General features: G+C 41.7%; 1 protein-coding gene across 11 annotated transcripts in view; it reads right to left on the reverse strand.

The window, feature by feature from the left end:
* SLC9A9 (solute carrier family 9 member A9) overlaps positions 1 to 17,336 on the reverse strand; it is a 599,624-nt gene that overhangs the window by 78,280 nt on the left and 504,008 nt on the right. For 10 of the 11 annotated variants that reach the window (XM_072958726.1, XM_072958712.1, XM_072958718.1 and 7 more), the window contains one exon: positions 13,045 to 13,124. In XM_072958726.1, coding sequence (XP_072814827.1) covers positions 13,045 to 13,124 — 80 coding nt within the window. Of the gene's footprint in view, positions 1 to 8,729; positions 9,293 to 13,044; positions 13,125 to 17,336 lie in introns of those variants that run through there. The other variant, XM_072958707.1, reaches the window with a different exon arrangement.

The following is a 17,336-nucleotide window of genomic DNA, read 5'->3' on the forward strand; positions in this document are numbered from 1 at the left end:
CCACTAAATTGATTTTGAGAACTACTAATGAGTCCTGATCAGCAGTTTGGAAAACTCTGGTTTAAACTGAATCTGGCCTTTCAAACGGCCTAGACAACACCGTCAAAGATTTGTAAAAGACTGAGCTAGCAGGAGAGCTGTGGTCATCAGGGGTTTTATCTGTAGTTCCTAACAGGAACACCAACAGTTCTCACAATGGCGAGGCCAGGAAGGAAGGGCCTCAGCTGGAGACCCTTTCCAGCTTCTACTTGCTGGAAAGTCAAGAACAAGGATTTTTTCCCCCAGCTTTACTGAGGTATATTTGACAAGCAAAAATTGTATCTACTGAAGATGCACAATGTGATGCTTTGATGTATGTATATATTGTGCAATGATTACCAGGACCAAGGTAAGTAACAAATCCATCACCTCACACAGTTACCATTTTTTTTTTTTGGTGGTAAGAACATTTACTCTCTGAGCACATTTCAAGTGTACAATTATTAACTCGTCACCATCCTGTAAATTATATTTCTAGAACTTACTCACATGCATAGCTGAAACTTTGTACCCTTTGACCACCACCTCCTCAGTTCCCCCAGTCCCCAGCCCCTGGTGCTAACCACCATTACACTCCGTGCTTTTATGAGTTTGACTTTTTTGGATTCCATGTGTAAGTGAGGTCATGCAAAGATAGGAACTCTTAATGAGCCAAGAGATGGAGGACTGGGGTACCTCCACTTCACAGTGGATCATCTTCAAAAGAGTAAGACTGTGAGTGCCAGAGATCGGGGGAGAAAGATTTCTCAATAAGGCACATCTGTAGACTGAGAGGAGACTTGTGTGCACATCATAATCTTGAATATAGCAGGAAATCAGCTAGAATTTAAAAATAATAAAAATGTAATGAAATTCTTTGTTTATATCTGCATAGTGAGTCTGAGGGCCTTCAGGCCTATAAACCTGTCACTGAATTTAGTATCTTTTCAACTTTATGAACACTTGATGTTTGCAAAGTGCTTGTACAATTACCGATTACCATAATGTTCATCTTTCGAACACTGCAGTTCAGAGAAGGCCCGAGGACTTCAGACTAAGAGTAAAAATTTAAAAATAAATAAATAAATAAAGGAAAAAAAACAGTGGTCAAGCTAAAGATCAGGCTTCTGAGCTTATGCTGCTGGAGCTGCTCTTGGGTACCTGCCTCTTGCTTGGGGTCCTCTCTTCCTGTGGTACCTGCAGCTGGCCTTGGCACGCTGCTCTTGGGAGCTCCACACACGATCTGTGTCTTCGTGAAGCAAGGGAGGGAAAGGTACAGGGCTTCACACCTGCAACCCAGGTGCTCCTAGTGGTGAGGAATGAGGGAAGGGGCGTTTGCGGCTGCTGGGAAAGGGTAGTGAGGAGAGGGACAAAGCAGTCTTTCCTGCTTCAGCTATTAAACATAATAAAGGACTAGGGACAGACTTGCTTAGGAGACTGTAGGTATAAGCCGGACATCAGCTCTGGCTCTGTTTATAGGCGACAGGTCAGTGAAACTCAACACCCCGGTGGATTTCAAGAAATTTCAAGGAAACAGCTTCAAGGGATGGCAAAGCCAATGCTTTCAGGATGTGTCTGTTTCCACTGGAAAAAGGTTAGCTCTCCTGTGCTGCTTCCCCTACATTTAAAAGCATCAGTTACCACCGGCAAGTGGCTGACCCCAAGGCTGAGTGTGGCCTGAGGCCCGGGGGCATTCGACTTTATCAGTTCAGGAACAAAAAGCAGCCTTTTCTTTGAAAGTGATTTTTTTATTCAACACCTTCTGTTAGATCAGGTAAAACCTCTGTCAGAAGCGCTGCTGTTTCTGACGGTGACAGGTCATGAACTGAGAGACTATGTTGGCTCTCAAATGGGAAAACGTCCTAGGAGACCTGCACAATTTCACCACTGGAACATTTTTCTTAGGGGAAGCTTAAGAACCAATCTCTTAATGAAATGATGCCTCTATATTTTAACACATGTGTATTTTGAAATGCATACTGAGTGTTCCAAAATGTTTTTCAAAGAAGAATGAGAACATTCCTGTCCTTGTTTTTGTCCACACAGAAAACGGGCGGGGGTTTTCAAGAGCATCTGTCCAGAATCACTTTAAGTTCCTCGTTCTCCCTGTTGCACCACCGTCTGCACAGCCACGAGTTTTCGTCATGATAACCGACAGGACTGTGTGACTCTCTGCTCAACGCGCTGTGTTGGTCTGCTGCCGTTAAAAAGATCAAGTCCACTTTCTGGACCATGACACCCATGGTCCGCCTAATCTGTCCACACGATAACTCTCTAGTTTCACTTCTCGCTGGTCTAGTCGCACTGAGACTCTTACCATTTTCCAAACACCCTACACCCCGTTTGTGCCTTGGCCTGAGTTGTTTCCATTGCCAGAATGCCTTTCACATCTTCAGCCCAGCTCCTCCTGGCTTCAAAGTTACTTGTATGTGGCTTCTCTGATTCTCTAAAGCTCATGAGTGAACTGACTATCCCCACCTCTGGGTTCCGCAAGACTTTCTGCTCATAACTTTAATATAGTTCTTAGTGCATGGGTGGCTGCTGTCTCTACCTCGTTAGGATGCCGGCATCTTGACGGCAACCACCATTTCTTATTTATCTCTGTGGCTTCAGAAGAAGCTAAAAGACATACTTACATTTTTTTTCCCTAGAGAAGAAGCTTTAAAGCTAAATTCAGTTAAAATTAAAAAAAATTAAAGAAAATGTAAACTAAATGCTTATGTTTTTCCCAGGGGATATATTAAAACTAAATTTAATTTTGAAAGAATTTAATGTGTAGGTATCTAATAAAAGACTGTCATACAGATGAATCAGATTTGTGATTGAAAGGAAACTCTAAAGGCTCCTTAGCCGGTGACAAACTGTCCTGTCGTGAGCCATCCGAGTCACCAAACCAAGAAATAAAATTAATACCAATAAGAGAGAATTCTGATTACGTGAGGTGTAGGGAATAGAGTTTCGGCCTTTGCTTCAAAGGCTGACACTCATTCTCCAGAGACTCCTTCCTTTCTCTTTTTCCAGTTCTGTGCCCAGATTTACTTGGGCTCTGTTCAGCTATTCATGTCTTGCCTGTCATGGAACCTTCCTCCATGTTACCCCCTCTGCTCAGAACGCCCGTCCACCCTTCTCATTGTTTAATTTCATGTTGGGAAATCCCGATTCCTCCACGGACGCTTTCCCACGTGACTGGAAGAGCAGCAGTTGTTTCTGCTACAATCCCCCCTCCCCCGTTAACTGCCAGTGCAAGAATCTCTGTGCCCGCTCTTATTTATGGTTTGGTTTGGCAGACGTTGAGGCTATGTCATCACCGTCCACCTCGTGAAGTGAACTTTGATTAGGGCAAGGCCATGTCTGCCCGTGTGCCTTGTGTTGTGTCTACCACAGCTTCACATGCAGACAAGGGCTGAGGACCGCAGTCCACGAGACAGACTCGGCCCCTGTCTCCCTGTCAGGTGATAACACGTGAGGCCGGCAGCCACGGTCCCTGCTGATAATGTGTCTCTGGTAGCTCATGAATTTGTTGGCAGCCTGAAAATGCCTTGGCTTCTTGAAAAGGAGTGACCAAGCAGCAGTTAAAGAACACTTAAACAAAATTCTCTTCTTTTTCCCTGGGGAAGAAATATTGAAACTAAATTCAAAACTAACAACATTCAGGTAACACACATATATATATATTTTTTTTGTCAGTCTTAACATTTTTCCTTCTCCTTTATTTCTGATAAAATGATTCAATATGTACTGACCTAGAAACCTTCAAATATACCATCACACCACTAATGATAAAATACGATGGCTTTGCCTGAAAGGTGCAATTAAAAGATTTCCTTTATCACAAGAAAGTGTAAGAGGAGTAATTATCATCAAAGGCTTGTAGCGCGTCCATTGTGGAACAGAAAAACTGCTGCACTTCTCTAGCAAGTCAAAAATTGCTATCTGTGGTGTAATTTTCAGAAAGATAACTATGGGCTAATGGACTATAACTTAGAAAACTCATAAATGAAACAATCATATGTGCAGAACAGGGGACACAAAGGAAATGCTGAACACCCAACTACAGCCATTTACTCAAGATCAAATTAGAAGAATTCTGTCTGATTTATAGCCTGAGTGGAACCTTTTGTTTATGGAGACTGAAAACTTTCTTATGGTATTAAAATACGGCTGTTGCAACTCCAAATTATTATAGGCATATAGATAATGCATGTTTTGGTCACTCGGAGGTTATAAATGACAATAAATACTAAACACACTGCATGATGCCTCCCTTTAAGGGAAGCAGACATCAACAGGTAGTAGTGACAATAAAGCTAACACGACCGAGCATTTTTCTAAGTGTTTTGTGTCAACTCATTTAATCCTCCTCAAAACAAACCTAAGAGGTAGAGACTTGTGTGAGAGACTGAGGCTCAGAAAGGGTAAGTAACTTTCCTAAAATTATACAGCTAGGAAATGGGTAGGCTGCAATAGCAAATCAGTAAATCTGGACCACTGAGCCAGACCTTCCTCTATTTGATTAAAAACCAATAGTGGGATGTCTAAGTGTATCTTTCTTTATACCACAGTCATTTCCTGAAAAGACATCTGTAAATCAGAGACTTAAAAACGGAACCAGATTGGAATGAAAGCTCTGGGAGAGTCTGTCAACAGCTGCATCCCTAGTGCCCAGTAGAGAATATGCCTTATGCTCGACTCTTGATAAACATGTGCTGAATAAACAAATACATAGAGATAAGAGTCTAAAATAGTGCTTTGCCATGAGAGAGTCCTCAATGTATTTTTAAAAAATTAGTTTTAAAGGAATTTATTTTATGAATCCATTCTAGAAGAGGAAGAGTCACTTTCTGATTTCTTGTTTGGGTAAACCCAGATTTTCATACTGTTTGCTTACAGTGAAGATGAAATGAGAAAGCATTCTCATTTAATAGAAATATTATTAAAACTTTTACAGGGGAAAAGGCAAAACAAATTAGGGAGGCCCAAACTCTCATAGAATCCTAGGATTACTGTGGAAAACTCAGTTATCATCTGGGGACTCACAACTTTTCACATTCACAGTGGGGGACCCAACATGTCTGGGCAACAATTCACAATATCATGACTGTACTCACTTGTCAAGACTCCAGGAGAGTTTTAGTCCAGTTATGGAAATTGCAATGTATTTACGCCATCGGGTCTTGAGAAAATGGCACTATTTAACTGTTTTAATCATGCTTTAGCTCTGAGAGGTAAGTGAACAAGTTATCATCAGTAGGAAGCTGTTTTAATAACTAGCCAAATTTTCCAATGGAGTTAGCCAATACAGAAGATAATATTTATTATTCCCATTATACAGAAGAAGGAATCATGGAAGACCCTAGTTATGACCTGAACAAAAGACAGCTCATGTTTCCAGGTACTAATAACATCCCCCTACATTGGTTCTCACCAAAAAGTCAAGAAACACAAGGATCCAGGAAGCTAGTGTTTTCTTCTAGTGAATTTCAATTTCATTTCACTTAGGTGGCTAAGTCAAGGGTTATCTACAAGATCTTTTTACACCAGGATTTGTGAGGACAAGGATGACCAAAAGCCAAGCTGTACACTCAATGGATTAACCACCTGGGAGGGAGTGCTGGCTTCACGACTGCCCAGTACAAGCTCAGCTCCTCCCTGCAGCCAGCTTTCCAGGAGGGAAGGAATTATAACGCCATGGGAATCCTCATTTGGGATACTACTGGGGATGTCTTTAGAGAGAGTGTTTAGAAAGCTGATTGCATAACTTATGTTTGTTTCAAATATTTTGAAATTTTGGTGTTTTCTGAAACAACTTGTGGAGTTATATGGTTACGTTTTACAAGTGAAGGTTATGAATGATTTTAATTTATGTCTCCCTGAAGAATCCCCCCACTAAAATCCGCTGATGCCAGTGTTCCTCTTTCCTACACTAGGACCACCTGTCATTTCGAGGGGTTTTGGGGCTATGACTCAATGAGTCAAAAAAGCAAGACCTCATGAGAGTCAACCATTCCTTCCCTGTTTGCTGTTGGGTCCTCAGTACCTAGTATATTGTCTGGCACATAGTAGGTGCTCAGTCAAGTTGAACAAAAGGCATCTTAACTTACATCCTCTGCTAGCCCTCTGGCTCCCTACCTCCAGACCGGTGAAGCTTTTGCTGTGCCACCAAAGAAGCTATCCCGTAAAACTATCTAATGTATGCCAGGCACACTTACAATAACTGCATCACACACATATTGATGCTGTGAGAACTTAGTGGATGGGCTACCTGAACCAGGATTCTTCGGGTGGACACAGCCCACTCTTTGTTGATTATGAATGCTGGTTCCAAGTCCATCACTGACCTTGGATGTGTCTTTTCTGTCCTTTGGGCTCAGTTGCCTCATTTATAAAACGGGAATCACAGAGCTACAATTCCTTGCTCCTCTGAGGGTTTTAGTGAAGTAAACTCAAGTCATTCACAAGGCCACAGTACCAACCCAATAAATAATTCATAGCTGCTTTTCTTACTCTGATGCTACTCAGAATAAGAAAAAAACTGCAATGCAGGGATCATCATTAAAAATGGAAATTACTGCTCACAATATTCATACCTATGATTTAAAATAAGTGTGAATGTGTGGGATATAAAGAATTCTTTCAAGTTTTAGGAAAAAGGAGGTTTTTTTTTTCTTTTTGTTTTTTTAAAAGACTATAACGCCATTACCCGTAAATCCATGAAATACTTGGTTCCAAGTATCGTTTTGAATGACCCTGAGATTTCTGAATGCAGCCCCAGCCTGGCACACTTTGGTATAGGAAGGGGTCTGGTATCTGCTACTTTCCTTGCCAGACTCTTTAATGGAAAACTCAAAAGCTACAGCAACCACACATCTGCCATGGCCTTTCATTTTGCTGGTAACATCTCAGAGTGCAATCCGTTTCAAACCAGGGATGGGAAGAAACTCTCCATCCATGTGACTTTATGTAATTCTGCTACTGTGTCATCTTGCCAATCCATGTTATCTCTGGGCTTTCTTTACACTTAAGTAAAATGTTGGCAACCACAGGATAACTCCTTATTTTCAGTTTATGTCGGCAGACAGAAAGCGCTAAAAATGATTTTAGGCTGCTTTGGAAAAGGTCATTCTTATCCTGTGTCACTCACATTTGTAGGATGAATATACAGACACGCTGAAGGAGAGAGATGATAAATGATAGACTGGATGGAGAGGGACCATAGGAAGCAGACGATCCAGCAGATCCATGAGTCACCTATGAATAAGGCAACCTATGATTCCCACCCCAGCTGTAACTCTGTGAATCTAAGCAAATCATTTGATCTGATGTCTTAAAGTCTGACTAAGGGGGCATCAATTTCTGCTTCTTTTCTCATTATAAGAAATTGTCAGTGAGGATGATAGGTGATTATAAAATTCTGAGTTCTGTATACAAATAAAATCAACACAATTGGTGAGAGAAGATACAGTCACCCAAACAGAATGGCTGCTAAGCCAGAGCCAGGCTTGAATGTATGAGATCAGATGTACTGATTAAACCTAAGGAAGGATGGACCAACCATACTTTGGAGGTCAGTGAGGCAACAGGGCTCCAAGTCTGCTGTGGTGGCTGTCCCTGCCCAGGGAGAGACACAGTGAGGCTAGGGTAAGGGTGAATGTCTACACAGGGTGTGCCTTTCATGTACCGAAAGGCAGCCTGGTTGAAAACACTAAGATTATCTGCTCTGCCTTGCTCTGCTTTCAGACTCACTTGGCAACCTTCAGATAATTAATTGGATTTTTCTGCTATATCAATGTCTAGAATGAAGGGTCCCTGGATAGAAAATATTTTTTGCTTGCTTGATTCATTCATTCACTCAACAAATATTTATTGAGTGTCCACTCTGTGCTAAGCACTGTTGTATGTTCTGAGTATAGACCCAAATTGCTGTCCCCAGAAAGCATATATCCTGGTTGGAGGAGAGTATTATAACAAATAAATAGAGTACATAGGTGTGAGATGGTAATAAGTGTGATGGTGAAAAAAGAAGCAGGGAACAGGTGAGGAAGCACACCTGCTGGGGCTGCTAATGCAAATATGGAGCCAGGAAGTTCTCACTGACAAACTGGGTGAAAAAGGTGAAGGAAGGAGGCACACAAATGTCAGAGCGAAGAGCACCCCAGGCAGAGGGAAGAGGAGCCAGTACAACGCAGGAACGTGCTTGGGGTATCTCAGCAAGGCCAAGGTGGCTGGAGCAGAGTGAGCCAGGGAGCAAGAGCTGGAGAGGATGCTGGAGGGATGTAGGGACCAGATTGTGACTTGATCCTTCTAAGGGCTGGGAAAGAACATTCCTCCCCACAAGGACATGTATGATGATTTAGGAATTTGACGTCTGGTTTATACTTGTGCCTCTTTGGAGTTTGGCAAAAGTGCATCCATCTCTATGAAACTAGGTCATTCTTGGAGTCTTTGGGATATAGAACTTTCTGCCTCTGAAAAGTTCAGGACCTAATTCAGAAACTTGGAGACTCCATTATGGTGATGTTCTTAGGGTGATCAACCAGGACCCTGAAACTTATCATACCATTTATCTTCAACAGATGTTTTGAGATGTGAGCTCTGCACTGTATAATGTAAACAGTCAGAACGGTCACTGCTTTAACAGTGACATTCTGAACACATGGAGATGGGGTTTTACATGTAGATGAAGGATATCACAGACACAGAGTTGTTGATGATAAAGTTCATTTAAGTATATTTATGAACTTCACAGTGAGACAGATCTGGGCTTGAATTACGGAATTGACACTAGCTATGGAACCTTGAGGGAGTTATTTAAGTTCTTGAAGACTTTGTTTCTTCCACCTCAAAGACAGTGTTTGTGAGAATTAAACAAAAAGGGTCGCTATTAGGATTGAATGAAATAATGTTTTCGATGGCAAAGTGTTGGTACTGAGTAACTGAGTTCCATTTCTCATCTCCCCCTTCTCAATTCCTACTTTGCGCTGCATGACTCAGAATTGCTGCCCATATGGAGCCACAATGAAATCTTAATTAATCATCGATTTTGGCACCACACTCTTCCGACAGCGTTCTTGACCAGGAGAGCTCAGGTTGTTTTGTTGGAGGCTGACATAATCAGCAGTCTATTTGGGTTGCATTGTACTCTTAGACCGTCCCACTCTCCTACAGAGCTGTGGAGCTGAAATGAAATTATAATGTAAAGTACTCAATACAGTCCTTGGCCATTGTTCATCCTCATGGAATGTTAATTTTTATTCTTTTTATTCTTCTGTAGTTTCTGGAAAAAAATTATGGAAATATATATGTGTTCATTATGAAAAAGTGAAAAAAAAAGGCAAGAAAAACTATATGAGCAACAGTGGCTTGTTTCACTGATATCAACGATGATTTAAGAGGATCCTTCTATGGGTCTGAATTTTGGGCATAAATTAAATGTGAATGGAGTATGGTGATGCTTAGTTGTATGTGTTAACTTGACTAAGCTACCTAGTTATTCAGTCAAACCCTAATCTAGGTGTTGCTGTGCGGATATTTTGCAGGTGTGGATAACATCTACAGTCAGCTGACTTTAAGTAAAGGAGATAATTCTCAGTAATGTGGGTGGGCCTCATCCTATCAGTTAAATGGACTTAAGAGCAAAACTTGAGGAAGAAGAAATTTGGTCTCAAGATTGCAGCATCTCAGCTCCCGCCTGAGAGTTTCTAGACAGAGAGCCTGCCCTACAAATTCTGGACTTGCCACCCCTACAATCACATACACCAGTTCCTTAAAATAAATCTATGTGTATATGTAGGTATATGTATGTGTGTATGTCTAGGTAAACGTATACATATATGTACGTGTGTGCACGTGTGTACCCCTTACTGGTTCTGTTTCTGTTTCTCTGGAGAATCCTGACTAATGAAGGTGCATACGAAAGCTTATTTGTTCTTCTTTTTCTTTTGTCAGTAATTCTGTCTGATGCCTCATTTGCATGATGCAGTTTTACTAAAATGAAACTTGAGCAGCTCCAAACTGCATAATCCATTTCTTTCGGCCTCACGACAATTTCTGTTCGGCCCCGGCCGGGCAACCTGACCCCAGGGTGGGGGGAACCATCCCTACACTGACAGCGACTGGCACAGTCTGCCCATGGGGCTCGTGGGGCACATCACCTGAGTTCTGGGTGGACAACAGAACAAACACAAATGCCAAGAGGGTAACTGGTCTTTAAAAATACAGACAAATCAAGAGGTTATAGAGCGGAAACTGGTTGGTTTGCTATTCTCTGGGTATGAATTCAGAGCATAACTAGGATATAAAAACTCTGTTGTCTAAGTGAAAAATATATTTACGCAGTGACGGTAGCCCTGCAATTTTTAGAATGAATGCACAGGAGGACAAATTACCGTGAGAAGAGATATTACAGAGAGGGTAAGTCTGCTTTCATTTTTTGCTAGTCTGTCCATAATCATGTGGAAATCACCCCCTGATGAAATGTGAGGCAAAAACGATGACATCAACTGAATTTAGTGTCACTGCTCTGAGCTAAAAATTTGGGTGGGTTCCCTCTTTAATTTTCTTGTCTCCAAGTTGTTTTTTCCATTTTGTCCTTTTCTTCATTGTAAAGCATTCCTCACAACACTGTCAGAATTTGAACAAAAATACTTTTTACCTAATTTCTGATTTATCATTTTGTGATGTTGTGATTTATAATAAGAAATACATATTTGGTCTTCATCCCCTGCTTTGGTACAGAGCTCCTAAACCCCCTTGAAACTTTCTAATTGACGAAAACAACAAAGGCATCCTTTGTGATGTTAATGATGACATTTGGACCCCACCCTAGGCTGGGGGCTGGTTGCCAGGAGAACGAAGTGTATGATTAGAAGGTTGTAACTACCAGTCTCCGCCCTCCCTACCTCTGGAGAAGAGGGGAGGGGCTGGAGATGGAATTCAATCACCAATGATTAATGATTAATCAGTTGTGCCTATGCAATGAAGCCTCCATAAAAACCCAAAGGATGGGGTTTAGGAGAGTTTCCAGGTTAGCGAACAGGTGGAGATTTGGGGACAGTGGTGCACTGAGGAGGGCATGGATGCTCCAAGCCCTTTCCCCATACCTCGCCCCAAGCACCTCTTCCACTTGGCTGTTCCTGAGTTACATCCTTTTATAATAAACCAGTGATCTAGTAAGTAAAATATTTCTCTGAATTCTGTGACTTTCCTAGCAAATTAATCAAACCCAAGGAGAAGGTCATGGGAACCTCCACCCTGTAGCTGGTCAGTAAGAAGCATGCGTAACAAGCTGGGCCTGTGAGTGGTGTCTGGGGGGGTGGGTGGTGGTGGTGGGGAAGTCTTGCGGGACCGAGCCCTTTCCTGTGAGATCTGATACTTCCTCCAGGTATATAGCATAGGGATTGAGTTGAATTTTAGGACACTGAGCTGGCGTCTGGTGCATTGCTTGGCTGTGGGGAAGCCCCCGTTCCACAAGTTGGTCCAGGAACCCCCAAAGGCAGTTTCTTACTGTACATCTTGTCATAACCAAGCAGCCTTTGTATGTACCCTTTAGCCAAGTTTTTGTAACTTCCTATAGATTTGGTCATCAGATACCTTAAGCAGTGGCAGGGGAAAATAGTGTTTCCAGTCGAGAAACCAACCTGGAACATAAACCAGCATAACCTGCTAAGAAGCAGTTTCCCGCAAAGAGACTAGGAAGGCTTTGGGTGGCTAATGAGGTACCAGAACCTCCACGAGGCAGTAAATGGCCAAGATGGACCGCTTTTGAGATGGTGGCAACCTACATGCCTGTGAAAACGCAGGATTGAGGGAAGCAAGGTATCCGTCCATAGACAACGCTAGTGTGGAAAAGCAAAACTGTAGCCTCAAAACACCTCTACCTTCCATGTCTCCATTTCATACTTCTTGGAATGCTCTGCTTTTTCAGAATTGCTTTCTAATTTTAAGCTTGTTTTACTTTCGTTTATCTCTGCAATGTTTGGCTGGCTTCACTTCATTCTTACTTAATTTTTTTTTTCCTACAGTCATTCCTCTAATTTGCTTTCCTTTCCTTCCTGCTGTGAATTTCTTACATTTCTCTTGCCTCCTGTCCCCTTTCCACTTTTACCTCCTCTTTATCTTATTCTTTGAATGTCTTTCCCCCTGTTCTTAATTCTTCTTCCTCTCCCACTGATGGAGCTTTAATCATTGCTGAGCTGCTTTCAAATCACCCAGTGACTGGCATTTTCTCCCTGAAAGGAGAGGGATTTGTGACTGTGGAAAACTAACTACAAAGACCCAACACATTCAATTTTCAGCACAGTTCTCTCCTTTCTTCTGTGACACTTTTGCCTGGGATTAGAGCTGGACCGCTTACTGCAGCTCACAATGGCAAAGCCCTTCAGGCCTGACTTCGCAGCCCTGTGAGTCACACGGCAAGGTGTATCCGAGCCACTGTGCTGACACTGATTGCTAGAACTTTAAAATTGCCCTTCACTAGAAAAAGCTTACTCAAGGGCTTCCTGGAAAACAAAGTAGGATTATTTTACAGTGTGGTGACCAGACTCATTCTTCTCCTTGGGCCATTCGTCCTCTCCTCTACCCCCTCCAGCCACTTCATTGTTTACAGCTTTGAAACAAAAACATACAAATAGGTTCCTGGGAGAAGGGTGAAGGAACTTTGTCACCCTGGCCAATTCCGCCAGAGGTAAGATTTTTACAAAGGGACGAATGGTAAAATTAGTCAAAGAGATCAGTTTTTCAGGACTATATGATTTCATCACCTGGCATTAGGAAAGAGTAGATTGCCATGAACGCACCAAACTCATTTCACTCTGAGAGATTTCACTGTCGCTCTTTATAAAACCTAAGTATGGATTACACAGCTTTTTAGTTTTTGAAATCACTCTTTTTGATAAGTTTGGCCATGAATTCGCTTTACCTTTCTGTGTTTCTTGAATAGCAGGAGTGCGTACCTCGTGGGTGAAGTGCTGGGTGTTAGCCTCTGCTGTGCAGCAGGATCTGGGAGATCATCTTTACCAAAAAGGATACTTGTGGTCAAAGCTGTACCACATTCTGAAGAGCCAGGCACTCTCCGTCTTTGTTGTGCTTTTATCCAAGTCATTTGCTTCCTGGAGGGAGACAATAGAAAAAGGCATTGGATAAGCAATCAATATAAATATTGATATATACTATGAACAGTAATATATAATGTGTATCTAATAGTATATTTTGTATTTTAACTATAAAAATACACGTCAAACCAAATTAAGCTTAACCACATTTTAAAAAAACCTTCTAGACACAGGCATTTTCATCTAGGTGGTGAAGCAGCTGCCAAGCAAATTAGCTCATAGATCTTGCCATATGGATGAGGCTCTTGTGGCATAATTCAACATTTACTTTTCTTAATAATCCCTATTTTATTAACCAGCTAAGAAATGCCACTTTTTTGACACCAGTAAGAATGATATTTCTGTCAGATTGCAGTTGTGGGAATTTGGCAGTTACTTCTGTCAAATTTGGATGGTATTTATTTAGGACTTACCAAAAGGTCAAGACTAAAGGGATGATAACAGTCTAATAATTGTTAAACTAGTTTTCATTCATTTTCTTTTGGATAAATCACTACCAAAGGCTATGGTTAATTTTTGATATTTTCCCCCTTTGATTTCTTAAGTTTCCTGCTAGGAAGTCTGTAATAAATGAACATGCCAGTCTCTCCTCCAGCTCTTTTTTTTTTTCTTTTTTTTTTTTCAAAAGGACCACAGTGGGAGGCAGGAAGAAAAGGAATTAGGAAGGACAAAGGAGAAAGCATTTGATGGGCTTTTATGTGAGAGTAGAGGATGAAAATGTGACAAAGAGAGAAAAAGGTGAAAATTTTTTGTGAACTTCAGAGACAGATGATAAACATTGCAGTGTGGTAAGAAGGAGATTCAGTGACATTTTTACTTCTTCTGTGTATCCCATTACGTATTTTAAGAAAAGAAAATTCCAGGCTTCAATTGGTAGTAATGATCTCTATCATTAAAAGTACTTATATCTTAACATCAACCGCATTGCTTTGTCTGGGCCCTCAGTTTCCATTCCTAAATTGTATAAGGAGCTCACAGTCCAGTAATAACGTGAACATTCTCAAGAAACCATGATGCCTGGAAGACAGGGACAAGCCACTGACTGCTCCAAAGCCAGCTCTTACAAGAACCCCAGTTGATATCTTTCATTTTATTTTATTTACTTTTTTGCCCCTTCCCAGACAGCTCCACTGATGGTTAATGATAAATAGCTGAACATAAAACACTGTAGTCTGTTCTCTGAAACATGTGACAGCAGATGATGCAGTTCCACTCCGCACAGCTGAAACGGGAAAGCAAGAAAGCTGTGTGGTCCATTTCTAGTCAGCCATTTGTCCTCTGTCTAAAACGGTGGAAGCAGAGACACACTAAATTTAAAACCCCAACTGGCGGCTCTTCTCATTGGTTAAGATCTCTGATTTCCAACACTGTACAGTTTCCTAAGCAGTGTTCCTTAGTATGCCACGTGATATTGATGGAAACTCTGTGCCAATTATTCAGGAAAGGATGGGTTCAAGAGTGTTAAACAAGTTTGTTATATACAGAAATTTCTGGACTCCTTCATTTATAAATAAGCAATGTAAATCTTCGAGATGGAAACATTTCTCAAACTTACCTGGCCATGGACCAAAGGCCCCATTTCCAAACCCCATGGTGGGACATCTATGATCTTTTCATGGACATTAGAGTTATGCAGATCTGTTTTCTGAGAGACCCAGAGTACCATGCTCTGTTATGTAGACTTAAAATTTATTCATCATATGTTCACAAAAAGGAAACCAGGGTGTCTATTTCAGTTTCCATCGTTCCCTGAACCTTTCTGTGGCCATTTCTACTTGAACAAAGGTGTCAAATTTGAAAAGTCACTGCTACACATTTTGCAACATTTGCAAGTTGCTTCTGAGTCACCATCTTTCAAACAGGTCAGCATGCTGGGGCTCAGTTGGCAGAGTAAAACTGTTCACCCTAAACTAGTTAGAAAGGCGTGGGGGAGTTGTCTCTCTCTCTTTTCTTAAGAACAATAAGGACTTACAGAATTCTATCCATCAAGAGGCACAGGTAATTTTTGATAGCTGATAGTACCTACTGAGAAGATAGTGACAAGATAGTCATTGAAGAAAACTAATGCAAAGGAGTGTAAGAAAATTCCTGTTTTCGTCTGGAGCAGCCCACTTGAATGACATGGGTAGTATTGACAATCCCCAGCTATGGGATGCTCATTAACTCCTAGGCCGCATGCTGGTCACATGATCCAGTCATTATTTTTTTCAGTTTTCATAACAATCCATGAAGGTAGATTGTGCCATACCTGTTTTGCAAGTGAGGACATAGAGAGGCCCCGAGAAGGGAGGAGATGAGTCCAAAGTCACCCAACTAGAGAGCTACAGGGCTGGAATTTGGGTGCAGGACTGCAGGACTCCAAAGATGCTGTTCTTTCTGCTAGTGTCTCAGTCAGTCTTTAATGGGAAAGCACACACATTGTACGACAGGCTGCTTGGGCTGCACTTTCCTCATCTGTGAAATGAATCAAGGAGCTTGGACTGGCTGGTCTCTGAGGTCCTAATCATATGCAAAATACTGTATTTTCATTAATGACAACAACAATAACAGCTAACACCTCTTGAACGTATCATGGGCCAGACACTATTCTAAGTGCTTTTCATAGATTATTATTCCTATTTTACAGATGAGGAAACTGAGGCAACTGGGCACAGAGAGGTTTCCAGGCACACCTGTGGCCTCTCAGCAGCAGCTAAGATTCCTGTCATTTTAGATGGGGCACCAGTGAAGAGCAAACTGGGGCAAATGGGTATCTGAACAGGAGGGGAGGTCAGGATACTGGAGTGCTCACGGAGGGTGAGAGAGAGCAGCGACCTGTACCCCAAGACAATGAAATGAACGGCTGCCCTCAGCTGGGTGAGCTGCTGACGGCTCGCTGAATGTCCCTACAGAAATTTCGGTGTTTGGAATTTCTCTAGACTCTTAGTTTCAGAGGTTTTTCCAAGGTCTTAGAAACGTTCACTGCCTTTCTCTTCCTTTTCCCTCTCCCTTTTATTTTATTTTATCTCCTGATGGGGGATGCATCAGAACTTATAAGCACTCCTGAAAGGGCTTGTACTAAATTTCTGGTAAATCTTGCAGGTTTTTTTTTTTGTCAGCTGATGAGAGCAACACATACTAGGTAGCATTTTGGAAAAATGGTCACACGTGTAATCTATTTTTCAAACTTTAATTTACTCAGGAGACTGAAGATGTTATTCATTCCTCTACTTTGTAGAGAGATAAACTAGGTTCCAATTAGAATAAAACATAGAACATGTTTTTCCAGGTGAGGGAAATACCACTGATGACCCAGCATTGACTTTTCTGCTGATCTTAGATAAAATGTTCAGTGTATGTCTTAAAGATCTGTCAGCCCAGTTCTGGATCCATTCATTTATTTCTCTGAAGTTATTGATGACTTAATAACTCGGTTATGAAAGGCCATCAATAAATGAGTAGAAATAAATGAGTTAGTCCACTGTGTGCTCTGCTTGTTCACTGGGGGCTGAAGATAAATGTGCCAAAGGAAGGCCAGCCTCTGTAGTCACCCTGGAACGGGGAAGGTCTCTGATGAGGCAGCACAGAGGGCAGGCCCCCAGGGGGGCCCAGGTGGGCCGAGGACAGCAGGTAGCATCAATGTATCCGGATTATTCTGAAGCAGAGATCAGCCCACACCCAAGGACAATGGATGTGTGCAGTCATCAGCAGTAGAAGCTGGAACTTGGTGATATTTTCTTTATCACTAGCAATATATCTTCTCTTTTGAGTTCTGTGATCCCAGAGGGGAGGTGGTGTCCATGTTAAAACAAGCAGAAGATCCAGAAACTGATGACCAAGATTTGAGCTCTGACTCTCTACCATTAACCATTTAATAATAATGATACACTTTCCAGCTCAGAGCTTCCTGTTTCATAGCTGTACATGGGAACTGGAGATTCAAGGGCATTGAATCTTAGCTTTTATTTGCCCTTGATACTTCTAAGAAGCAGAGTGCTTGATATATGTGCAATTTCTGGTTCCTTTATTAGCCTCTATTTCTGGGAAAATGTAAAAGTGACTGGGGCATTTGATGTCTTTCCCTTTTCTCCTTAAACAAAGGAATAGGCCAGAGGCTGGGAAATGACTGGGCGCAGCAGGAGGTGAGTAGGTGTCTTTCAAGTGACCCCTCACCCTTAGCACCACCCCAGAGGGACAGCAACAGGAAAATTATGAGGGTGCTCTTTGTTT

This window comes from Vicugna pacos, chromosome 1 (assembly GCF_048564905.1).
Source record: "Vicugna pacos chromosome 1, VicPac4, whole genome shotgun sequence".
Lineage (NCBI taxonomy): Eukaryota > Metazoa > Chordata > Mammalia > Artiodactyla > Camelidae > Vicugna > Vicugna pacos.